At 45.4% G+C, this 25,781-nt stretch overlaps 1 protein-coding gene across 5 annotated transcripts in view; it reads right to left on the bottom strand.

The window, feature by feature from the left end:
- Positions 1 to 25,781, bottom strand: part of GBF1 (golgi brefeldin A resistant guanine nucleotide exchange factor 1) — a 151,932-nt gene that overhangs the window by 24,594 nt on the left and 101,557 nt on the right. For 2 of the 5 annotated variants that reach the window (XM_014583328.2, XM_014583329.2), the window contains exons 5-14: positions 14,503 to 14,634; positions 8,998 to 9,116; positions 8,343 to 8,451; positions 7,785 to 7,845; positions 6,609 to 6,663; positions 2,891 to 3,038; positions 2,348 to 2,571; positions 1,683 to 1,851; positions 1,032 to 1,243; positions 606 to 704 (exon numbers count right to left, since the gene is read on the bottom strand). In XM_014583328.2, coding sequence (XP_014438814.1) covers positions 606 to 704; positions 1,032 to 1,243; positions 1,683 to 1,851; positions 2,348 to 2,571; positions 2,891 to 3,038; positions 6,609 to 6,663; positions 7,785 to 7,845; positions 8,343 to 8,451; positions 8,998 to 9,116; positions 14,503 to 14,634 — 1,328 coding nt within the window. Of the gene's footprint in view, positions 1 to 605; positions 705 to 1,031; positions 1,244 to 1,682; positions 1,852 to 2,347; positions 2,572 to 2,890; positions 3,039 to 5,492; positions 5,652 to 6,608; positions 6,664 to 7,784; positions 7,846 to 8,342; positions 8,452 to 8,997; positions 9,117 to 14,502; positions 14,635 to 25,781 lie in introns of those variants that run through there. The other 3 variants (XM_027767400.1, XM_027767401.1, XM_027767402.1) reach the window with 2 other exon arrangements.

Genomic DNA, 25,781 nt, shown 5'->3' with positions numbered 1-25,781 from the left:
AAAGCACCATTTGGTTAGGTAAAGGATTTGAGATAGGAAGAGACAAAATGGACAGGAAGAATATTAAACAGGAAGTGGAAGCCTTTTCAGGAGGCATGCACGAAACAATACCCAAAAGTATTCTGGTCCCCAAAGAGCCCCCTCTTTGGCATTGAGAGATAAGGCCTGGCTTTCTACCTCACGCCTGATCCCAAATGAACTACCTATTGCCCTTTTGGTGCTCTCTGTGTAAGCCTATCCTGGTCCTATTTAAGGTTCCATTTTGCAAGTTAGTGGCAACACTGGCCTGACTTGCCTGCCTGAATCGCAGGGGAAGCGTTGAGCAGGAGAGCTGTTCCTGCTCGTGGCGAAGATACCAGCCAGTCCTCATATGTGGGTCCTCCTACTTTATGCCAGCTATAATACATAGAGCATGGCCAGTTTTCCTTGGGCTCCTTTCCACTTTTCCATGAAAAAGGCCAGTTGTTGAACCAAATTATGGATGCTAAAAGAACCCACAGAAAGTTCTAATTCCCACTCTTGAGGCATGACAAAGCTGGCCCTACTGAGGATGCCATGTATCTCCCTATTTTTCCCCCCTTTTCTTCCAAGATCAAGAAACTTACCTCCATTTGGAACTTGAGGTGCTCCCGCATGCTCTCAAACAGTAGAAAGCAGACTCGCAGGGAAGCAGCATAGAGATTCAGTCGCTCTACGCTGAGCAGCTGGAGATCAAACGGTAGGCTATGAGGTTTCTGAAGCTAGGTATGGCTCAACCAAGAGAGAAGCAGGAGAGCAAACAGGTGAAGTCGCCACTGAAGCCCTGTGCTGGGGGAACTCCGTATTTAGTCATTCCTCTATTGCTCCCTGGTAACAACAGTCCCTGGGATCTTCTGGAACCCTTACTATGACTACTGGTCAACAGGGACGGAGATGCTTTATTAGGTCCTATATTCTTTGCACAATCAGCCAAACCTCCCTGTGCTCCCCTGGCCCTTGAGACCCTGAAAAACAGCCAGGGGCTCTTAGCCACTCTAGCAATTTGATCTTACCTGGAACAAGTGGCGGCACATCTCATCCTTGATAAGGCCCAAGAGGGTCTGGCACTGGGCTACTGGGGCTGACTCAAGGGCCACTGTGAGCAAATGCAGTCCCATGTGGATCATAACCTCTGAGTTGTGGCGGTCGTGTGGATTGGTGAGGGAGATGAGGAAGCGGAAGAGCTCACGGATGCAGGGAAGACCATAGGGGACCAGAGCTGTGCCTGGAGAAGGCCGGGAGAACAGTGGGATTGCTAAGAAACAGCTAGCCTACTGAGTTGGCCTCGCCTGCCCTGCACCGCATGAGGCAGTTTTAGGTAAGAGAGTCTCTTCAGAGAAAGGTTCTGCTTTTTCCAGGAGAGCTGTGAGACATATCTCACTTACTGGAGGAAGTCAGAGCTGGCGAGCCTACCTTTCTGTTGGAAGTCCTATGCTTTCTATTTTCACCTCCCACTTCCTATTGTCCACCAAACTCCCTCTGTATACGTTAGGAAGGGGCTCCATCCATGTCAGCAGTCTTAAGGCTTGCTTCCATTCCCCAACTAGAAAATGGCCTAGAACTTGGACCAGCAGGCAGTAGTTACCTTGGTCCAAGATGTCCTAGGCTCAGGCAGCTTAGTGGGATGGGTGATGAATGAGCAGAGCTTGCCAGAGAGTACCCACCTTCTTTCTGGGAGGACTGTGTGAAACGCACACCCCGGGGATTGACGTAATCCATGTCGTGGACAGAGGCAGAGTCAGAGTGGTCAGCAGGAGACGTGCACTCTTCTAATACTTCCGGGATGGATTCCACAGATGTTGACTGGGGCTTTTCCACCTGGGCCCCTTCCTGCTATGCCAGTGGCAGAGAGATATAGGAAGAGGATGAGGCAAGAGCAACTTGGTACGTACTCTCCTGAAGGACCTGGCCCCTAAGCTGTTTCTAAGGACCTGCTGGGTGGTTTATGAAGCAATGCAAGACTGCTCAGTGCAGGAGTATGATAAAGGGCTCAGCAAACACCTCGGAGGCATCATCCGCCTGTAGTGACTAGAACTCTCAAAATGCAGAGGCTCTCAGTCTTGCTTAGGGTTTAGAGCATTACCTTTCAGAAAAGTCACGGCTGGCTCCCTCCCTTTGGCCAAGTACTATGTGTATGCATAGCTTGATAACTGCCGTGAGCCACCTGTCACAGTGAGTCTGCTGTGAGTTTTCTAGGCAGCACAGCAGATCCTGGGGAGTGGAGAAGAACACCCCTATCTCAAACTTCTTTTGAACCAAGGCCTGGATAAAGGATCCAAAGGATCTAGTTGATTCTCTCAGTGGAAGACTGGCAAAATCAAAGCTGTACCTGGGAGTCAGGTTGCTCAGGAATTCCTAGCTCACTGCTTGCAGGCTCTGCGGCTGTGCTGTGCCCTGGAGAGGCAGGTTGTTCCAGGTCAGTGAGGTCCTCTTTAGAAGTGGCCTGGGAGGAGAATTCTAGGCCGCTATCTGTAGAGGGGCTGACGACTGCTGAGGCAGCTTCAGAACTCGTAGAGGAGATGGGAGTGGGCACATCAATGAATGGTACGCCACCTGCCAAGAAAAGTAAGTCGAGCTTGAGGGAGAAGGGTCTGTGGGCAAAACATATCCTCCACGGTACCAGGGGCTGTTCCCAGACTGCATGCTCATCTCTGCATATGCTGGTCTCTAAACTAGCCAGAGTCTCTCTGAAAGGAGAGCAAACTGAGGTCACCGCAGTTGTGGAATGGGCAGTTTGATCTGACCTAGAGTTTCGCTTTTTACTTTCAGAAAGACCAAAGTCCCTCAGTTGGTCACTCTTCCATTTCAAAATCCCTGAGACAGGAGTTTTTCTTCTGTCTACTGAAATCAGAGGAAGAGCCAGGGTACTCACCAGTGAGGTTAGAGGGTAAGGTGGTTCCATTGGGTGTGGGTAGCTCTGAACCTGCTGTGACTTTGGTCATGTGGCGTGGGGGCCGGGGAGATCTCTTCTGTTTCTTCCACTTGGATGAATCACTCATGCCTCCTGCTCTCATTTTCAGCTGGAAAGACCATACCCTATTAGCACTGGTATTCCAGCTAAGATTTTATCCCAAGACATCTCCCTTCATTCAGTCCTATGGTCTCTAGAAAACCACCTACTCCCCACATCTGTTCTAAAGTAAGAATCTTGACCAACAGATCACAGTCCTGCTCCTGTAACCCGGCAGATTGGAATGCAGCCTCCATGTGGAAGGTGACATCTGCTTCCGGGTTGGTCACTGATAAGGCCAGCCATCACACTTATCATTGTGTCCCCAGGCAATCCTGAGCCTTGTGAAGGATGTGGAAAGAATTAGGGCAGGGCCTTCTTTGCCTGGAGTCGCAGATCTATAGGTTCATGGATTCCTGGGTTTTCTTCCTCAAGTACACTGCAGAGAACCTCTGAGTCCTCATCCCATTATGAGAGCCTGTTCCTTCCTATGCAGACTCTGAGCTCTCTTATTGCTATGTGGACTGGGCCCAGCCCATTACCATATCCCATTCTCCATAGTGTCCAGAATTTTGGCAGCAAATTTGTCAAAGGCTCATTCCATGGAGTTAGAAAGGAGTGGCATCCCAGCTTGTTTGTGGAATTAAGGCTAGAGGATCATGTTGTGGTGTCACTGAGCTACTGCCAGTTTTGGTGTATCAGAGGGACCCTGTTGCTTTCGCTGTTGGCTTTGCAGATACAATTGCACACTGTCCTGTGGTAAGGCTACTGAGTCTTTGGACACTGGCTGTGTGCCACTCCCTCTTTCTTGCTGTATCTCTATTCCTTCTGCTCTGGGCTCTTCGGTTACTTTGATAAGGCCCATTTCATTTTCCTAGCCCTGGTGCTTTCTCAGTTGAGATTTAAACCCAGTCCCTCTACAGAGCCGTATTAAACTATTCCTATACTGACAGAACATTCCTAGGTTGGACAACAGCAACTCTATTCTGAGAACAAATTAGGATGACTCTAAAGAGGGTAGAAGCCCTCTTCTCCCTGCCTCTTCCTAAAGGTTGACTATATTTGTATTATCCTCAATGGTGTGTTCAATCCCTTCTGTTATTTGGGGATAGGCTCCCTTCCTCAAGCTCTCTGAACTTGGAGTAATCTTTAACCCCTTGCTTAGAAATCACATAATTCTTCCCTTCCCGTCCCTGAACCCTTTCCTCCAGCTTTTAGTAACACGGCAACAACCCCCCAATGGATTTATATGTCTTGTCCCTTCATCTCCAAAATGCCGACGGTCATATGCCTAGAGTTCAGCTCTAAGTGTTCTGGGCACTATGGCTAAGCAAAAATCAGAAGGATGCTCTCTCCAGAAACTACTAGTGTAAAGTTGGATCAGGTTCATGGTAAAACTGTTCTGGGAAAAGAGTCAGCCAAACTTGCAGAAGGGCAAGAACCCGAAGAGATCAATGAGGAAAACCAAGGACCTCCTGGCTTTATGGGCAGCTGTCACTGAGCTCTAAAACTCCTATCACCTGGGCCCACTTTAATGAAGTCTGTCCTTCCTCTTCTTCCAGTGGGCATCCCATTTCAGGGACTCCAGGCAGTTTCCACTGAGAAGCCAGTTTGTCACCGAGATGCGTTCCCACCATAGGGTGGATCTTCCCTATTTCCTTCTCTATCTTCTGCAAAGCTTGCTCCAACCTGGTTGTTTCAGTGAGTATCCTCAGCCTCTTAGCTAGAGTAGAGGCTGAGAAGCTGCCATTTTCATAAATGTCCTCTGCCTTTAAAAAGTATAGCTAGGCTCTCTGTCCTAAGGTCCTAAGGTGTGGGGTGGGCAGTGGGTGTTCAAGGAACCCTACACCACCCTATCTGTGTATCTCTGTCTTCCAAAGGACAGCACAAAACTTTACATAAAAGCAAGCAGGTCCTAGGTTAACATGGCAGCATGCTGGGTAGCCACTGAAGAAAACTGCAACTTGAGACTATGCAAAAGCACAGAAATGAAACTTGAGACAACACATTAAAAGAGAACACTAGCCTATGGACTAGTAGCTAAGAGTGCGCGCGCGCACACACACACACATGGTTATTTTTCTCTTCACTGATCTGCTGGTCTACAATCACACTTCTAACATGCACATTCTCATGATGGATAGCCTAGCCAGTCCACACGTCCTCTTCTCCCTCTTCTTAAGGCAGGGGTGCTGGGAATAGGGTAATCTTTAGCTTGGATCCCTTCTCTAACCTCCCCTACATCTTAACTTTTAAAGGACAAAAGGTATCTTTGCACATTCCAGAGTATTCCCAATGCCATGGGCTATCCTTGCACCTAGCTCATTTCCATCAATGGAGAGTTCTAATACCTGGGATGACCCCTCTGGTGGCCGAGAAAAAAAGACTCCAACTAGGTGGACTACCCTTTCCTTCCCACCCCAGTCCAGGGATCCAGAAAGTGTCAAGGACTGGGCTTAATCTCTCCAAACCAGCTCTGAGACAGGGAGAAGATAAGAGAGAATGGGTTTTGCGTGGGCCTCACATAATTTTCTTAGAAATGGCAGATCTTAAGTTTTCTCATCAGGTGACAGCAGCACTCAGGTTCTCTGGGGTCACTATGTGATACTGAAGACCGTCTCCTTCTCCTCCTCCAGGCAACGAGATGCCCCAGGAGAATTCCCAACACTGCAAAGCTACAAACACGTGCAACTCTTCCAAAGCCATGCAGAGTTACTAGGGAGGGGTAAGTTGTGCTCTATACAATGGAAATGGAACCCAGGTGTTACACATAAAAAAATAAACATTTAAAGAAATAAATAAAAAGGGGGAAAGGAGAGGGAGGGGAGAGAGACCTTCAGGTTCTTAAAGAGTAGTACCCTCTCTAACTGGTTCAGGGCTTTGGTCTGCTCCCCACTACTTAGCTCCAGTTTGTTGAGGAGACATGGAGAAATCTGTGAAAGACAGGCAAACGCACGATTTAAACAGAGTGAAATAAACTCAGATACACGCCAACAGGGCACAGGGCAGGGATGGGGATGGATGGCAGAGGGGAGGGGAAGGTCAGGTGCATGCACCAAACAGCCAAGGGTCATGTCCATGGGTAGAACCTCTTAGGGTTGCAAGCAGAATCCTCATCAAAGGCCTGTGAAGTCCAGGGCTTCAGTTCAAGATAGAAAGAAGCCATTCTTCTGACCATCATTCTTCTCCTAGCAGTCTGAGAACCTTTGATCTGAAGTCAGGCTGGATTTCTCTCTTCAACAGAGACTAGCACAAGCGTGAGCCCGCCTAATCCAGCATCAGTGTAGAATTTGGGGCAATGCCTCTCTAGGCCTCCTACCTGATGACAAGGCTGAGACCTAAGGGGATGGCAGGACTTTTTGTCGACATACATTTTTAGCTCAGCCTGATGGGCTTCACCCAGTTTCCATAAAGGACTGGTCAGCTTATGCGGTGGGACAAAAGGTAGGCTAGAAAGGAAAGACTGAGGAAGAAGAGGTACCTGGGAGAGAATAAATTTCTCACTAAAGGAGTGAGAGCTATTTCTAGATTCCAAGCAGACGTGTCTAGGCAAAAGCAAGTCTTTGCTCAGCAAGGGTATCCCACAGCACTAAAGTTGGGGATCAGGTTTGGATTAGGGACAGCGTATCTCAGATCATACCTTCTTCATGCTGGTCCCCACATAATTCTTGGGTTCTTCTTTAAACTGAGGTAACCTACAAGACAGAGAATCCCATGAACTATGATTAGGCATGATTAACATCCCCTCAACGTCAGCCACAGCCCATAGGTACTCTGGGCCAGAGCATGCCCTGTCTCTTAGGAAAAGAAGCAGGCTAATTTCACCCTCGTCAGAGTTTCATCAAAGAGCTACCGGGAGGAGGGGACACACGGCATGGAGAAAAGAAAGTAGTCGTCAGAGAAAGGTGATAAGTGCTCTCGCAGTGCAGGCTCTTTTCATCCTTAAATCAAGCCCTTCCTGCTGCTGACTAGCCCTCCCTGCTGATGACTTGCCCTCCTGTTCACTAGGCGAGTACTGTTGAAAGCTGATAGACAGGAGAGCACGCGCTATCAAAACCCCAGGAGCCTGGGCACTGGGCAGAACACAAAGGCCGCCTGAAGTTCTGAAACCAGTAAATTGGAGCCGGAGGAATCAGAGACGCTCTGCAGCAGGGCCCAAGGGCAGTCTAGTTTGCAGATAATAAGGATTATTATCTGAAGATCTGAGGGCAAAAAGAAATTCCAGGGGGAGTTTTAAAACTATCACCTCAGCTCTCTAAGTGAGTCTATGGAAAAGAAGTGTAGGGAACAGGCAGTTAGGCCTAGGATGAAAAGGCCTCCAGCCCCTACGCTGAGTGCCTTACCTAGGGTAACCAACCATCTTGGTTTGCCCAGGATTGAGGAGTTTGCTGGGATGTGCTAAAATCAGGACAGTCCCAGGCAAACTGTGACTGCTGGTCACCCTAGTGACCATCTTCCATAGAAATCAGGCTGAGCTCTGGGAGCTCAGCAACCTATTCCAGGACCCCTTGACTTTGGCTTCCTCAGTTCCCTTTCCCAGCTGCTACCTGCACAGAAACAGAGACAAGTTTAAGAAGCAGAATGAGGTCTGTCAGCTTAGATTAAATAACCCTCTGCATCCTCCTGAGGCTAAGCCGTCTCCCTCCTCCTTCTCCCTTGCTTGATAACCCTGAGCCCAGAGAACTACCCCCATCCATAATCCCAGTGGCCTCTGATGTGGCTAAGGGGTTGGCCAGGTCCCTGAAGAGGCTGTGTGGAAGCAGGAAGACTCGAGAGGCCTGGGCAGCCAGGCTGAAGCAAACAGCAGCAGGTTTACCTTGTGAAGAGCAGCTGCACCATGTCTACGAGAGTGTGCTCTGCGGATTTTCTCAATAACTCTGCACAGGCAAAAACAAATAACACAGGTGTCATTACTTGCTGTGCTATTATCGGGAGGCTTCTCAGAGCAGACTCCCCTCCAAACCTTGTTTACCAAGGATTATGCCAAACTTATTAAAACCAGCTCCAGCTCAGCCTGGCAGCCATAACTTCACTGGCCCACTAGGTGGCACTACTGAGTCAAGAAAAAAGGGGAGCAATAAATGTGTTCTTTGGGGTTGCAAGCAGGTGTCAATCCCGGAAATCCCAAGGGAGGGAGATTTGGTGACTGAACTGAGTCAATCTAGAATCATCCCAACTCCTGTGCTGGTTTAATGGGCCAGAGTCTCTGTTCTTTACAGCAGTCAAGTAGAGAGACTCCCAGACCTCTAAGGCTCTGTGATGTAGATCCTGAAGTGTCGTTTTTCACCTGCCTGGAGTTCAGAGGCAGCAACCTATGTTCATTCTCAGACACTGACCCCAGGAATGGTGAAGGGGCCAGTATTCAAGCACCTACCACTGAGCCTCATTTCAAAGCAGATCCGGAAGCAAGACTGCATAATTTCACACACAGATTCATTGGTTAGGTGGGCACCCACTGGGGTTAGCAACAGAGTCCGCAGGACCTACCAGGAAGAAAGAGGAGACCCTGTGATAAACAAGGCAGTTTGGGTGAAGAAACGTTTGCCAGAGGGGAGAGAAATGGTGCTCCTCCAGCCTCCTAAGGAGGAACTCAAGGAGTAACAAAGGTTAGCAAGAAGGTTCCCTTCAGTTTGGTGGGGGCGGTGGTAGTGACAAAGTCTCCAAATCTCCTGGGAGTTTGTCCTGGAAACTGTTTCTTCACTCTGCATGACCCTGACACAGTTCAGGACGGATTCCAGCCCCAGCCCACGAGCCCACCAGATGGGTGGCACAGACACAGTCCACCAGCAGTACAAGTGTATTAAGGGCTTCCGGTATTTGGTAGCAATTCATTTAAAGCCTTTCATTATTTTCCTTAGAAAAAGCTTTTACTTTGGTACCAGAGCTGCTTGCTTGGAAACAAAGTAGCTCCCTAAGCCCCAGTGGAGTCAAAACACAGCTTCATGCAGCAGGCAGACTCCAGTAAGGAGAGCTGGCGGCACCAGCCCCTGGCCATTAGCCTAATTGCTCTTACCCTCCTGCTTACTTACCTGCAGGATTTTCATCAGGACAACCTCATCGCTGGCAGGATCTGTGCCCACAAAACGGGCATGGGTGACAGCATCTGCCATATTCTCCATGCCCTCTGCTGTGCCCTCATGAGTGGGATCTGCTCCGGCAAAAAAGGAAAGATTCGACGTTTTGGAGCGGACAGACAGAAAAGGCAATCTACCCTATTAGGGACTGCTTGGAGAGACTTGCTTTTCTCCTCTCCAGTACCCTAACCCGTTGACTCCTTGAGCTTCCTGAGAAATTTTGCTGACATCTGGCTTTAGAGAGGGCTTCAGCACAAACAAACTCCACTGGGTAAAATAGTAATTCTTTTTTTTTTTTAGAGTTTTTTTTTTTTTTTTTTTTTTTCTATAGTTTTGCTATAGGGCACGTGTGCTTGCCAGACAGAGAGAGACAGAGAGACAGAAAGCGAGAAATCACCCCCCTGGGGGGGATGGTCACGCCGCAATCCCTTCTCCTCCATTCTCCTCTTGGGATCTTGGGCACGCACGCACACACGCCCGGCGTGAGTTTTAAGCCACTGGGTCTGGGACTCGAACCACGGTCGACTAAGTGGGAGTCCAGCGACATAGCCATTATGCTAACTGCTGGTCCCAAAATAGTAATTCTTAAACATGGATCAAAATTACCCGGAGCACTTGTTAAAAATACACATTGCAAAAAATAAATAAGTAAATAAATTAAAAAAGAAAACATTGCTGGGCCTACACCCAGAGTTTTTATTTTTATTTATTTATTTATTTTTAGGTTTTTGCCATAAGGCACATGCACTTGCCTAAGAGAGGCAGAGAGAGACCAAAGTGAGAAGTCCCCCCCCCCCCAGGGGGGGATAGTCACACCGCAATCCCTTCTTTCATTCTCCTCATGGGATTTTGGGCACAAACGCAAACACACCCAGTGTGATTTTCAAGCTGCCAGGTCCAGGCTTCAAGCCATGATTGGTCATATGAAAATCCAGTGTGTTAACCACTACTCCACCTGCTGGACCCCCTCTCAGAATTTTTGATTTGTATGTCTAGAGTAGGACCTGAGGATTTGTACTGCCAACAAGATCCTAGTGAAGTTAACACTGCTGGTCAGTGGAGCACAGCCGGAGGGTCACAGTATAAAACTACCATTTCATAGAGGAAGGGCCTGGCAACAGGAGTTTCTGGTCCAGAGCAAATGTCAAGTAGGGTCAGAGCTTTCAGTGCCAAGGTTGCGGCCTTCTCTTCATCTTTCAACATAGCTTCTCTCTGGTTGCTTTTGGAGTTTCACGTTCAGGTGAAACCAAGGTAGGAAGCAGGAGGAGGAAAGGGACAGTTATGGTCGCCAATACTCATATTTGGATACCACATTACAGCGGGTCAGAGACCTCTTTGGTTCCACTCACTCAAATAAAAGTATGACACAGAGTAAGAATCCTGTTACGAGCTTAACTAAACAGGCATTAGAAAAGAAAAAGTCAAACTAAACAGGAGGCTGGATGGGGAGTGGGAGGAAGGAGGGGGGAGGATTTCAGCTGTGAAGAAGCGGGGAGAAGTTAGGGGTCAGACAACTAGCACCCTGCTGGAAGCGAACACAGATACTGCTGGGGGAGGGACACCACCCCCATTCATGTGTTCAACAGCCACACAAAGTAGCCAGCGAAGCTCTCTCCATCAAGGCCGGCGAGGGTCCCGCAGACTTGCCTGGTGTGCTAGCTCCTGCCCGTCTGCTCTGAAGGACCCTCCCCATGCTGCCGCTTAGTCCTGAAAGGGCAGCATAAGCAGAGGGGAAGGGAGGCTCGTGATAAAGCTGTGAGTGACAGGAAAGGAGCTCTAGAGGTGGCACGGTATAATACAGGAGCACCTTCTAGTTGTAAGTGGTAGGAATTTGAAGACATTCCAGCCATTTTCTTTTCCTTGAGACCTAAACATAATGGAGTTCCTAAAGCACAAGGGATGGCGAGAAACCTGAGTGTTTCTCTTACAACCAGGACCCAGAAGACTCCATTAACTGCGTGTGGTTTTCATCTGTGTTCTTTGTCCTCCGCCACATTAGTGTCTGACGCCTCCTCCAAGACTGCCACACTTACACCATCTCTTTTAAGGTCGTGCAGAAGAAAGGCAATTTCATGGTACATGGTACACCGCGTTGATCCGTTCCTTCCTAACACCCCAACACTCCACTTTCTCCCACATTTGCAGCACAGAAAATCCTGCACCCTCGGTGCCCTCGCCCAGCCAGCCCTGGCTGACAGCCCTAATTCAGGCCTCTGGGGGCCTGCACAGGAACCCCATACTTAGCGCTGTAGCATTTCAGAGCTCAGTGAGTGGCAGGCATACTCGAATCTCTTGAGGCTCTAGGAGTCATTTCTCCTTTTTCAGAAATCTCTCTTGAGGTGGTTTAAGTGCTACTGATCTCTTTGTAGTTTTATCCCTGAGCTTGAATGAAGTAGCAAAGTTAATTTTCTAAAAAGGCAGATAAGAGTAACAGGTCTTTAGAACCACAGGCAGGGCTGACAGGAAACTGGGCAAGCGGGTACAAATCCTGGCCTGGCAGCTGTGTGAGGCCGAACAAAAGGCTGGTCCTTGATCAGGACCTAAAATAATTCCAAACGCCTTGGGTCACGGGACTGAGAGGTGGTGGGGGAGGGTGTTTTCTTGTGGAAAGGCAGCCTAAACAAAGAATAGCTTGGCTTGGGCTCACTTAGCAGACTCTGTCCTCCCTAAAACCCCTTCCTCAACATGTCCTTCTCTGGCCACGCTGGAGCCAACATGAGGGAAATTTGCCAATCTCATCTCCTTTGCTTTCTGGCTTTCATACCCTCCTTCCTGCTCCTTTTCTCATGCCCACTGCAATCACCACCTCCAGCATTCTCCTTTCCCACCACAGGAAACTCCAATGACCAGCTGGCCTGAGGTCTCCAATGACCAGCCTGTCTGCCAAGTCCAGAAGGAGAGAGAGTAACACCAAGAAGAGAGCAGAGGGAAAAGGCACAGAGGGGCAGCTGCTGGAGGCTGTGAAGGGAGACGACCTGCAGGTGGTGCTCAGGGCACGGCTGGAAGGGGCTGGGCTGGATGTTTTGTCAGGCAGTGTGTGAGCTCAGACCAGGGTGCTTACAGAGGCTGATGCATGTATCTAGAACCTAGGTGGCACTCAGGACTCTTGCTCAGAATCCTGAATCCTTTAGCAAAGTAAATTCAACTTCCTTGAAAAGATAAAGGGCTTTCTTAACCTGAACTGAAGGCTATTTTCTTTTCTGGTTAGCTACTGTCTGAGCCTCATCTTTTGTGTGTGTGTGTGTGTGTGTGTGTGTGTGTGTGCTTCCCTACTTAGAAACAAAGACAGCTGCTTGTTTTCTGTTCCTTGTCCTTGTATATGAACTGGCAAGAGGGAATAAGGAATTTAGGATTCTGAGTGACAAGCCCAACCGAAAAAGGAATCCAAAATAAGACACCATAAACAAATTCAAAGATAAACATAAATTAAGTGAAATATTTAGCACAAATTGGGAGCAAATGTTTGTAATACTATAATAGACAATAGTTTAATATTCCTATTACACAAAGAACGCCTAAAAAATTGATAAGAAAGACAAAAATAGGGCCAGCTGGTGGCATCTTGGTTAAAGCGGCTGGATTCCCATGGGCAACTACATGTTTCAAGTCCCACACCCGACAACTTGAAAACACGCTGGGCATATATGAGTATGTGCTCAAAATATCCCAAGAGGAGAATGGAAGAAAAGGGATTGCAGAGGGGCCAGGCCCCCTGGGGGGGTGTGCTTTCTCACTTTCCTCTCTTTGTCGCTCTCTGGTGAGCACACATGCCCTATAGCATATTTAAAACAAAACAAAACAACTAAAAAAAATTGACCAAGGACAGGAAATTTGAATGTTCAATCTCAAGGAAGTAAAAATAACAAAATATCAGCTTTTACCTGCCAAATTGGACAAATAAGATATAAAATGTACTGCTGATGATGGGGGAGGAGAGGGAAGGTGGAAACTCTCAAACACTACCAGCAGAAGGATAAATGCTTTTATCTTTTGCGGAAGCAACCTGGTCTTACCTATGAAAATGTAATATGCACACAGCCTTTGATTCTGAAATTCCAGATTCAGAAATCTTTCACACAAAAGTAACATTAGTAAATAAGGACATAGGAACAAGAATGCTTATGTCAGCATTACTTATAATGCTCCAAAAAGGAAATAATGTAATACTAAATACTGATAAGAAAATATCAAATGAATTATGTTACTATGGAAAATACACAGCTACTAAAAAGAAAAAATTCTTATCAGGGCTGAGGTGAGAGGGAAATGAGGAATGAATGTTTAATGGTTAGAACTTCTACTTGGCATAATAAAAAGCTTGGTAAATGGTAACGGTTATACAACACTACAAATGCAATTACACTGAAAAGTTATTAGAGTGGGGCCAGCAGGTGGCATGTAGGTTAAGATACTGAATCCCACATGATTGGCTGTAAGGTTTGCGTCCTGGACCCAGTGGCTTAAAAATCACGCTAGGTGAGGGCCAGCAGGTGGCATGAGGGCTAACGGGACTAGACTCCCACATGGCCGACCACGGTTCAAGTCCCGAACCTGGTGGCTTTCTCTCTCTCTCTTTTTTTCTCTCTGTCCCTCGCTGGTCAAAGTAAAATAAATGGATAATGTTTAATAAAATAATTATTTAAAAAAAGAAAAGATCATGCTAGTGTGTGTGCTTGCATACCCAAAGGGTGATTTTTCACTTTCCCCTCTATTCCTCTGTCTCTCTCTCTCTGGTAAGAATGCGTACCACATAGCCAAAATACATACATACATATATGTATATATACCTATATGTGCATATTTAACAAATATTAAATATATTATGTATAACTTATATTATACATAATATAAAATACATATATGTATGTAGGTAGTATAAATTTAATAAATATAAAATATATTATGTATAATTTATTATAAGAAAGAATAAATCAGATCATTATATTGTATATATCTAAGTTGATACTATTAAGTGAAAAAGTAAAATAGGTAGGACATAATCCTATTTTTCTTTCTTTTTCAAAAGGGTTAGTACTTTATAAATGTAGTAAAAAAGCCCAGAAAGATTAAAATCGGGCTGTTAATACTATTTACCTAAGAAAAGACAATTTTTCTTTATGCTTTAAAAAAAAATCTCTTTATTGTTTGTCTTACAATAAGCATGCATTATATCTGGGGGAAAAAACAACTTTAAATATAAACAAACCAAAGCTCCAAAGGCACAATACCCTGAACTCCCTCCAAAGCACAGTCCCATAGGTCAGAGTCCCAGAGACTCCTCAGCTCACTCTCTTCATCCTGTACAACCTGAGTCAACTTACATGACAAGTCACCAATAACATCCTATTTCTCTTCTGCAAGGAAAGAGATGGCTGAGGAAAATTTCCCAGTATCAGTAGTATGAGCTCCTTCAGAGGCAGGAAACGAGGTGTGGTCATCCCATAAAGTCCGAGTTCTTACCTATGAGTGCATAGGACAGGAACTTGTTGACAGAGGTCAGTGCCAGTCCAGTGATAGGGCCAGTAGTATCTTCAGACCGAATCACCTCCAGAAATGGACGAAGGAATACATTGGGCTCAATCTCTGATAGTTCTGTAAGAAAAAGAAACAGAAATAAAGATACCATCTAACAAAAAGCTAAGTCCTGGAAAAACTCTTCTAGCCTATGCCATGAGGTTAGAGGTCTGTCACTGAGTCACACTTCCTCCTTCTGGGTTACCTTGAATCAAATCCCAGATACTGTATCATTTTATATGTAAAACTTTTGGTGTGTAGCTCTAGAAGATTAGGATAGATTGATACAAGGACAGGGTCGCATTGTGCAATTCTCCACCACTGTGCCTACCTTTAAGGTTATAAAAAAAATTTTTTTTTTTTTTAGGCTTTTGTCCTAGGGAGCATGTGTTTGCCAGAGAGAGAGAGGGAGACAGATAGAGAGAATGAAAGCGAGAAATCATCCCCCAGAGAGGACAGCCACATTGTAATTCCTTCTCCTCCATTCTCCTCTTGGGATTTTGGGCCTGCACACACATATGGCCTGTGTGTTTAAGCTACTGGGTCTGGGATTTGAACCATGGTTAGCCATGTGGAAGTCCAGTTCCTTAACCACCATGCCACTTGCTGGCCCTCAAGATCAGGAAATCTTTTAACAAGCACAGTATTATTATCATACTTTAAAAGTTAACAATAAGGGGGAACCAGCAGTTAGCGTTAATGGCTATGTTGCTGGACTCCCACGTAGTCGACCGCGGTTCGTGTCCCGGACCTGGTGGCTTAAAACTCACGCCGGGCGCGTGTGCGTGCGTGCCCAAGATCCCGAGAGGAGAATGGAGGAGAAGGGATTGCGGCGTGACCATCCCCCCTGGGGGGTGATTTCTCGCTTTCTGTCTCTATGTCTCTCTCTGTCTGTCTGGCGAGCGCACGCGCCCTACAGTGAAAATCTCTCCAAAAAAAAAAAAAGTTAACAATAAGGCACAGCTGAGGTGGTGCACAGATAATGACACCACTTGACAGATTAAAAGTTACATGCTAGTCCTGGGTTCGACTCCTGAGCCAACCCGAACACACCTGTGACTTTCTCTAATTGAAAGGCTGGGGCAGGTACCAGCAGTTGGTGTAATTGCTATGTTGCTGGACGCCCGTGTAGTCGACTACGGCTGGAGTCCCAGATCCAGTGGTTTAAACTCACGCCGGGCGTGTGTGTATTTATGCCCATTCCTGAGAAGAGAATGGAGAAGGGATTGCAGTATGGCCATCCCCCCAGGGGGGGATTTCTCGCTTTCTGTCTCTCTGTCTGTCTCTTTCTGGCCGTGAGCGCATGTGTCCTATAGCAAAGATCTCTCCAAAAAAAAAAAAAAAAAAAAAAAAAGAAAGAAAGAAAGGAAGGAAGAAAGGAAGAAAGGCAGGCAGGCAGGCAGGCAGGCAGGCAGGCAGGCTGGGGCAGGAGAATGGCAACATGGCCAGACTATGTCAAAAATACCTACCTCTGCCTATCTGTCTCCTTTCTCATAAAGGGGGAAAAACGTTGGGACCAGCAGTTAGAGTAATGGCTATGTCGCTGGACTCCCATGTAGTCAACTGCAGTTCATATCCCAGACCTGATGGCTTAAACGCACGCAGGGCGCATGTGCATGTGTGCCCAAGATCCCCAGAAGAGAAAGGAGAAGGGATTGCGGCATGGTCATCCCTCCTGGGGGGTGATTTCTCCCTTTCTGTCTCTGTCTGTCTTGTTGGCAAGCGCATGTGACCTATAGCAAAAACCTCTCCAAAAAAAGGGGGGGGGGAATGAAACGTTAACAACCAAATGGTTAAATTGATAAGTTTTATGTTATGTATATTTTTTCACAATTAAAAATTAATAATTATTTAATATCACCAATTTTCCATGTCTATTTTACATTCTCCCCAGTGATACTTAGGTAAACCTTATCCTTGGTATAGCCACTGTGGTTAAAGCGATCCTAGAATGGGCTCTTGTTTTTATGTCTTTTGCTGTTATGGTCAAAGTCACTTCTCTTAGAGAAAGTGTAGCACGTTCCAGGAGGGTCATGCAAAACCCTGAGTTTTATACTTTCTCACTGAAAAATAAGCCTTGGGCCAGTTGGTGGTGAGATGGTTCAAATGCCAGGACCCTGCATGGCTGATTATGCAGTTTGAGTCCCGAACAGGCAGCTTATAAGTGTACTGGGTGTGGGTGTGTGCGTGCCCCAAATCCCAAGAGGAGAATGGAGAATGGACTGTGGCGTGGCCATCTTCCCGCAACCCTGGGTACATTCTTCCTTGCCATCCCTCTCCTTCTCTCCAGCAAGCAAGGATCGAGTATCCTATAGGAAACTTTTTTTAAAAAAAGCCTAAAAAGAACAAAAGGCAGAGGTAGTGTGTAGATCTTGGAAGAGCCCAAGCCCTCTCCTGTCTCGTTCTGCCTAGAGTAAGCAGAGAGCTCACTGCCTGGAGTGGAGGGGGCAATTCAATAGCCTTTATTTTACAGATGAGAAAAACTGGGCCCAAATAAGATACATGAGTGGCCCCAAATCACACAGTTAAAAAGCAGAGCTGTGGTTTGTCCCAGGCTATATGGTTCCAAAACCTGTCCAGCAACTATGTCTGTGTTCTCCCTAATCACTGACACACTTCTGAGTTTAGATTTCCCAGGTCATTTCATACTAAGAAACCATCCTACATGGAACTTGTTCCCTCTTTGTCTGGAGTTTGTTTTTCTAGATTCTGCTGTGCTTTCACCTTTCAGAGACCAGGTTCCTAAAAGGCTTCCTAAATAAACAGGCCAGAAACATTTAAGAATGTGATCTAGGTTGCCCCACCTTTAGAGACAAAAGGAAGCGGGTTTCCTAAGCACCTTCATTTTCATGCAAATGAACAGAGCTTCCTACTCAATTCCTATCCCCCTCCTCTCTGGGTAAACATTCTCTGGGCCGGCTGCTCCTCAGATTAATGCTTTAATTAATTGGCAGATTGGGTAGCATTTTCCAAGCTTGTCTGCACAGTAATCATATCAGCTGTATAAAACCTGCTTTTCACTCTCCCACTGCCCCCACCTAGAGATGTACAATTAGCAGGAAAAAAAAAAAGAAGAAAAGAAAACTATGTTGGTGTGTGGGGTGACAGTGGAGGGGTGAGAAATAAGTAATTAAAAAATTGTAAAAACTGATATATATATAACATACTTTTTAAAAGCAGTTTAAAAATTTTAGTCATTTAAGACCAGCTGGTGGTATGGTGGTTAAGACAGCTGGATCCTACATAGCTGACTTTATGGTTCAAGTCCCGACCCAGCGGCTGGAAAAACACACTGGGTGCATGTGCATGTGTGTCCAAAATCCTGAGAGGAAAATGAAGAAGAAAGGATTGTGGGTGGCCACCCCACCTTGGGTGGTGATTTCTCACTTTCCTTCTTTCTCCTTCTTTCTTTGGCAGCACTCAGGCCCTATGGCAAACTTTAAAAATAAAAAAGTTCAGTCATTAGTCTTGCTGTTTTAAGAGCACAATGCATCATGTATACTTGTTCTGTCATTAAAAAAAATGGGAACCCACTTACTGGTGCAGCAGTATTAGCTGCTTATTCAAGAAAGCTGGATCCATGTGGAAGGTTGCAGCTTTGGTTCCCAGGTCAATCTATATCCTGGCTGACTGTGAAGGCTGGGAAGAGACCATGCTGAGAATCCTTGTATCTGCCCCCCAACCCTGCCCTCTGTCCTTCCCTACCTCAAAGGAAAGACAGACATTTAAGAAAAAAGGATGTTTTATGTTTTTGAGATATAAAAGTCTAGATAAAATAAGTCTTTAATTGATAACTGGAACAGGGAACAGATATTCTGTGTTTTCAACCAGTTGCTACAACTATACTTGCTTCATGTCTTCTTGGTAGAAAACTAAGGCAGTTTTAGTTTTTTACAGCTGGGATCTCTACTTTCAGGGCCTTGTAGGTTCTTTTTTATTTGCTATAGGGATTGTGCACTTGCCAGAGAAGAGGGGGCAGGCAAGTGAAAAAAGCACCCCCTAATGGCGACAGCCATTCCACAATCCCTTCTCCATTGTCTTCTTGAGATTTTGAAGTGTTGTCCATTTTTAGTTGAATTTTTTGTTTTCTTACTGTTAAGCTTAAAGTCATCTTTATTCTGGATTCAAGTACTTTATTTGTGAAACAATTATTTATGAATATTTTCTCTCAATCTGAAGCTTGTTTTTTCATTCTCTTACCAATATCTTTCTTTGAACATTTTTACTCTTAATGAAGTCCAATTTATCAGTATTTATTTTATGGATTGTGTTTTGGTCAGCTGACTGCCTAATCCCAGGTCACAAATTTTATTTTAAAGAATTATTTAATTTTATTTCTTCTTCTTCTTCTTTTAAAATTTGACCAGAAGGAGACAGAGAAAGAGTGAGTGAGAAAGCAAGTCACCAGGTCCAGGACACAAACCTAGATCAGTTGTGTGGGAGTCCAGCGCCTTAACCACCATGTCACTTGTCAGCCCAACAAAAAAATTTTTTATATGTTTTCTTTTAAGATATTTACAGATTTGGGCCAGCAAGTGGCATGGTGGTTGAGGTGCTGGACTCTCACATGGCTGACCACAGTCCAATTCCTGGACCTGACAGCTTGCTTTCTCTCTTTCTCTCACTCTGGTGAGAGTGTATGTGGTCAATAGCAAAAAATAAATAAATAAATCTTGGGACCTGTAGATGGCATAATGGTTATATCACTGAACTCCCTCCCACATGGCCAACCACGGTTTAAGTCCCAAACCAGGAGGCTTGAAACTCACACTGGGCGCATGTGTGTGTGACCCAAAATCTGGAAAGGAGAATGGAGAAAGGATTGTGGCGTGGCCATCCTGCCTGGGGTGTGATTTCTAGCTTTCTCTCTCTCTCTCTCTCTGGTGAGTGCACACACCATATAGCAAAAATCTTTCTAAATAAATAAATCTTAAAAAAAAACCCAACAACCCAGATTTACAGATTTACGTTCTTCTATTTTGAGTTGTTTTTCTTTTATTAGGACACAGGGCATGTGTGCATGTGGGAGGGAGGAAGAGAGGGTGAGAGGGTGAGAGAGAAAGAGAAGGTATCCTGGTCATGTTGCAATACTTTTTTCTCCAAATCGTCATCCTGTTAGAATCCTGGCACATGGGTGCACACTCAAGAGTGTAAGCTTCTGGGGTTGGGCCAGCCATGAGGAGCTTGGCTTTCTCTGCACACAGTTAAGCCACTGTGCTATGGGGCCAGCCCTGAGTTAATTTTTTAATAAGGTGTGAGGTTTGGCGTTTTCTCTCTCTCTATCTTTCTCTCTCTCTCTCTGTGTTTGCATATGGATGCTCTATAGGTTCAATATTTTGACTGACCTTTCTTTGTACATTGGTCAAAAATCAACTGGCCAGATTTGTGTGAGTTTCTTCTGAGTCTTCTATGCTGTTCCATTGATCCACATGTCTAACTCTGACAATACTATAATATCAACACTATAATAATCCACATGTCTAACTCACACTGATTACTATAGCTATATACTAAGTCTTAAAATCAGTACTGTGATTTCTCCAACTTTATTTGTCTTTTCCAATATCATTCAGTATTCCATTTCTTTTACTTTTCCACTTAAACTTTAAGATAAATTTACCTATATTTACAAAAAAATCTTCTTGGAAATTTGAAAGGAATTGCTCTGAGTCTATAAACCAGTTTGAGGAGAAATGGCATCTTTGCAATATTGTGCCTACCATTCCATGAACATAGTATGTCTCTCCATTTATTTAGTTCTTCTTGATTTCTTTCATCAGTGTATTGTAGTTTTTGGCATACAAGCTCTGTATATTTTGCTACCTACGCATTTAATTTTATCTGAAGTGTCTATAAATGATATTGTGTTTTAGTTCCCATATATCTGTTGTTAGTATACAGAAATGAGATTGATTTTTGTGTCGACACCTTATATCCTGGATTGTACTAAACCCATTTATTAATTCTAGTTTACTCTGGTAGATTCCTTGGAAGGACACACACACACACACACACACACACACTTTTTTCATGTTAGTTGTAAATAGGAAGTTTCATTTCTTTTAATGTATATGTCTTTTATTTATTTTCTTGTCTCATTGTACTGACTAAGAACTCTAGTACTATGAAAGTAGACATCTTCCTTTGTTTTCAGTTCTAGGGTGAATATATTCAGTGTTTCATGATTTAAGTTTTTTGTAGATATTCATTATTTTTTTTTAATTTTTAGTTTTGGAGAGATTTTCACTGTAGGGTGCGTGCGCTCGCCAGACAGACAGAGAGAGACATAGAGACAGAAAGCGAGAAATCACCCCCCAGGGGGGATGGTCACGCCGCAATCCCTTCTCCTCCATTATCCTCTCGGGATCTTGGGCACGCACGCACACGTGCCCGGCGTGAGTTTTAAGCCACCGGGTCCGGGACGTGAACCGCGGTCGACTACGTGGGAGTCCAGTGACATAGCCATTACGCTAACTGCTGGTTCCCTGTTTTTTGTAGATATTCATTATTATGAATGGATATTCACATACATTTTGTCAAATGCCTTTTCTTCATCAATTGATAGGATCAAATAGTATTTTCTCCTTTAGAATTTTAATACAGTAGAGTATTTGAATTTCACATACTAAATAAGCCTTGTATTCCTGGGATAAACCTCATTTAGTGTTATGTATTTGCTGGATTCAATTTACTTTTTTTTTTAAATTTATTTCTTTCTTCCATGAACAAGAAAGATTAAGACAGACACACCCTCAAAAGAGTCCTATGCCACAATCCACTCCCATCTTCAGCCAGTCCCAGATCATATGTATGTGTATTCGCCTGGCCTATTTAGGGAGGTCTCTGGATGTGAACCCAGAATTTTCCCATAGGGGTCAGCCTTGCACAATGTTGTGTTAATAATGAACCACCATACAGACTTCCCTCACCCCACCCATTCTTTTTAAACTTTTTTCGATGCTATAGGGTTCTTATATGAGCCAGAGAGAGAAAGAGAGAGAGAGGAAGTGAAAAATCACCCTAAGGGAAGGCCATGCCACAATCCCTACTCCTCCATTCTCCTCTTGGGATTTTTGGGTATGCACACACAGGCACTCAGTGTGATTCTCTTTTTTTTTTTTTTTTGAGAGATTTTTGCTATAGGGCGTGTGCGCTCGCCAGACAGACAGAGAGAGACAGAGAGACAGAAAGCAAGAAATCACCCCCCCAGGGGGGGTGGTCATGCCGCAATCCCTTCTCCTCCATTCTCCTCTCGGGATCTTGGGCACACACGCACATTTGCCCGGCATGAGTTTTTTAAGCCACCGGGTCCGGGACGCGAACCGCAGTCAACTATGTGGGAGTCCAGTGACATAGCCATTATGCTAACTGCTGGTTCCCCCAGTGTGATTCTCAAGCTGCCTGCATCCAGGACTCAAACTGTGGATCTGGTCATGTGGGATCCAGTGCATTAATATCCACACTTTGTGCTCGCTCCAGACTGCTCTGTTTTTTGCTTTTATTTTTTTTTTTGAGAGATTTTCACTGTAGGGCGCGTGCGCTCGCCAGACAGACAGAGAGAGACATAGAGACAGAAAGTGAGAAATCACCCCCCAGGGGGGATGGTCACGCCGCAATCCCTTCTCCTCCATTCTCCTCTCGGGATCTTGGGCATGCACGCACACGCACCCAGCGTGAGTTTTAAGCCACCGGGTCCGGGACACGAACCGCGGTCGACTACGTGGGAGTCCAGCGACATAGCCATTACGCTAACTGCTGGTTCCCCAGACTGCTCTGTTTTTAATAGCCAGAGAAAAAGAGAGAGAGAACATTCCTAGTGGGGAAGTCCCACCATGCCCTTTTTTCCATCTTTCCATCCTATCAGAATTTGGGACATGTACACACATGTGCCGGGATGTATTTTTCAAGCTCCCTAAGCACAGGGGTTACCCACTATACTATAAACCAACCCTAAACCCCTTATATTTTTTAATTACCAGAGGGTGTATGTGCTTGCCAGAGACAGAGAAACAGAGAAAAGGGGAGAGTGAGAAAGCACTCTCCAGTGGGGTATGGTGACCCTGCAATCCCTTCTCCATTCTGTTGGGATTTGGACATGCATATTTGGGGGAAACAATGGTAATTTTTCTTTCTTTCTTTTTTTCTTTTTGGAGAGGTTTTTGCTATAGTGCACATGTGCTTGCCAGACAGGCAAAAAGAGAGAAAGAGACAGAGAGAAAGAGAGAAACCGAGAAATCACCCTACAGGGGGAATGGCCACACCACAATCCCTTCTCCTCCATTCTGCTCTTCAGATTTTGGGCACACACGCACATGTGCCTGGCGTGAATTTCAAGCCACTAGGTCTGGGACTTGAACTGCAGTTGACTACATGGGACTCCTGCAATGTCACCATTATGCCATCTGCTGGCCCCCGATGTAGTTTTATTTTTTTTATTTATTTATTTTTTTAGAGTTTTTTTGCCATAGGGCGCGTGCGCTCACCAGACAGACAGAAAGCAAGAAATCATCCCCCAGGGGGGATGGCCACACCGCAATCCCTTCTCCTCCATTCTCCTCTCGGGATCCTGGGCATGCACGCATACGCGCCCGGCGTGAGTTCTAAGCCACTGGGTCCGGGACGCGAACTGTGGTCGACTATATGGGAGTCCAGCGACATAGCCATTATGCTAATTGCTGGTCCCCGATGTATTTTTTTCAAGCCACCAGAGCTAGGATGTGAACCATGAGTTCACCAAGTAGGATCTCACCCCTTTAACTAGGTCATGTGGTGGAGGGAGGGGGAGTAACTTCTTTTCTTTTTCTGGAGAGGTTTTCGCTATAGGGCGCGTGCGTGCTCGCCAGACAGACAGAGAGAGACATAGAGACAGAAAGCGAGAAATCACCTCCCAGGGGGGATGGTCACGCCGCAATCTCTTCTCCTCCATTCTCCTCTCGGGATCTTGGGCACGCACGCACAGGCGCCCAGTGTGAGTTTAAGCCACCGGGTCCGGGACGCGAACTGTGGTCGACTATATGGGAGTCCAGCGACATAGCCATTACACTAACTGCTGGTTCCCAACTTCTAAATAAGTTATTTTTATGCTTCTTTCTTTCTTTCTTCAGTGAGAAAGAAAGAGATAGAGAGTGAGTTACTACCGAAGAGTTTTCATGCCATGATACATCCGCAGTCTGTCAGCCTTGATCAGAGGCTCATGTGTATGTGCACCTGGGGTGTTCAGGAAGGTCTTGGGATGCAAAACTAGAACCTTTCCCATATGGGTCCAGTTGTATTGATTGTCAAGAACACCAGAGAAGCTATTAACTCTTGCAGTCAGGAGGGAGGGAGGTTGTATTCTTAGAAGGCTGCTAATACTGGCATTTCTGATTTAAGGAGTACTTTTTTTTTTTGCAAATATGCAATGAAAAAAAAATACTGGAATTTCAACTCATAATCCTATGAGATGTTTAAATGATCCCTCAATATAGTGCTTCTCAAACTATCCATGAGGAAGGACCAGTTTTTTTTTTCTTTATGTCAATCAGTTTTTACCCATATTTTTATAAAACACAATAAAATGAAGTACTAGAAAAATGAAATAAATGGGCCAGCAGGTAGCACGGTGGTTAAGGTGCTGGATTCCCACATAGTAGATCATGGTTCAAGTCCTAGACCTGGTACCTTGAAAATCATGCCAGATGCTTGTGTGTGCATGCCCAAGACCCTGAGAGGAGAATGGAGGACAAGGGATTATGGCATGACCACTCCCCTGGAGGGGAGATTTCTCACTTTCACTGTCTTTGTCTCTTTCCAGCAAGTACATGCATCCTATGGCAAAAATCTAAAAGAAAAAAAGAAAAATGAAACAAAAAAGATGACATAACTCCAAATTTTATTACTAGAATAAACATGCATTAAATTACTCTATCAAGTTATAACATTTTTTTAATTGCCACTGGGTGTGCAGATGCACTAGGGGGGCAGGGAGACAAAAAGAATCAGAGATGAGAGACATTAATCAAGTTATGGGCCATGGCCACACAACAATCCCTTCTCCATTTCTCCATCCCATCAGAATTTTGGGCAAGAACACACACATGCACAGCGTGTTTTTCAAGCAGCCAGTGCCAGGATTTGAACTGTGGTTGGTCATGTGGGATCTGGCCCCTTTAACCACTGCACTATGGGGCAGGCCTTTGTTATAAAAACTGTTTAAAGCTTTCTCTCATTTCTGTATATGTCTCATTGTGTACCAATCGGTTTTCATACCCCACTCGTTTGTAGACTTTACACTTGTTTGTAGATTTTAGAAACAGTACTCTAGAAAAACAAGTCATAGTTTTCAACTGACCCCATTCCAAAATCCTCTAAATCCTAGAATATATAGCTAAAATAGGCCCTAAAAACAGGGGCCAGCAAGTGACACAGTGATTAAGGTGCTGGTCTCCCATGTGTTAGATTACAGTTTGAGTCCCGGACCTGACAGCCTGAAACTCATGCTGGGTATGTGTGTGTGTGCCCAAAAATCCTAAGAGGAGAATGGAAGAGAAGGGATTGTGGCATGGCCATACCTCCTGGGGGTGATTTATTGCTTTCTATCTCTCTGTTTTTCCAGAGATTACATGCGCCCTATAGCAAAAATATCTCTCTCTCAAAAAAAAAAATTATAATTGGGGAACCAGCAGTTAGTGTAATGGCTATGTCGCTGGACTCCCACGTAGTCGACCGCGGTTCATGTCCTGGACCCGGTGGCTTAAAACTCACGCCGGGCATGTGTGCGTGTGTGCCCAAGATCCCGAGAGGAGAATGGAGGAGAAGGGATTGTGGCGTGACCATCCCCCCTGGGGGATGATTTCTCGCTTTCTGTCTCTATGTCTCTCTCTGGCTGGCTGGCAAGCGCACGCACCCTATAGTGAAAATATCTCCCCTCCCAAAAAAAATTATAATTGGAGTCCAGCAGGTGGTGTGGTGGTCAAAGGTGCTGGACTCCTACATGGCCAACCACAGTTCGAGTCCCAGTCTTGGCAGCTTCTTTCTCACTTTCCCTCTCTCTCTGTCCCTCTCTGGTCAAATTAAATAAGTAAATAAATAGATACAGTTAAATAAGAGACAGAAAGCGAGAAATCACCCCCCAGGGGGGATGGTCACGACACAATCCCTTCTCCTCCATTCTCCTCTTGGGATCTTGGGCACACACGCACACGTGCCCGGCATGAGTTTTAAGCCACCAGGTCCGGGACGCGAAC

Source organism: Tupaia chinensis, unplaced genomic scaffold, assembly GCF_000334495.1.
Source record: "Tupaia chinensis unplaced genomic scaffold, TupChi_1.0 Scaffold144255_1, whole genome shotgun sequence".
Lineage (NCBI taxonomy): Eukaryota > Metazoa > Chordata > Mammalia > Scandentia > Tupaiidae > Tupaia > Tupaia belangeri.
The sequence above is the reverse complement of the archived record's forward strand: the minus strand, read 5'-3'. Positions and strand labels throughout refer to the sequence as shown.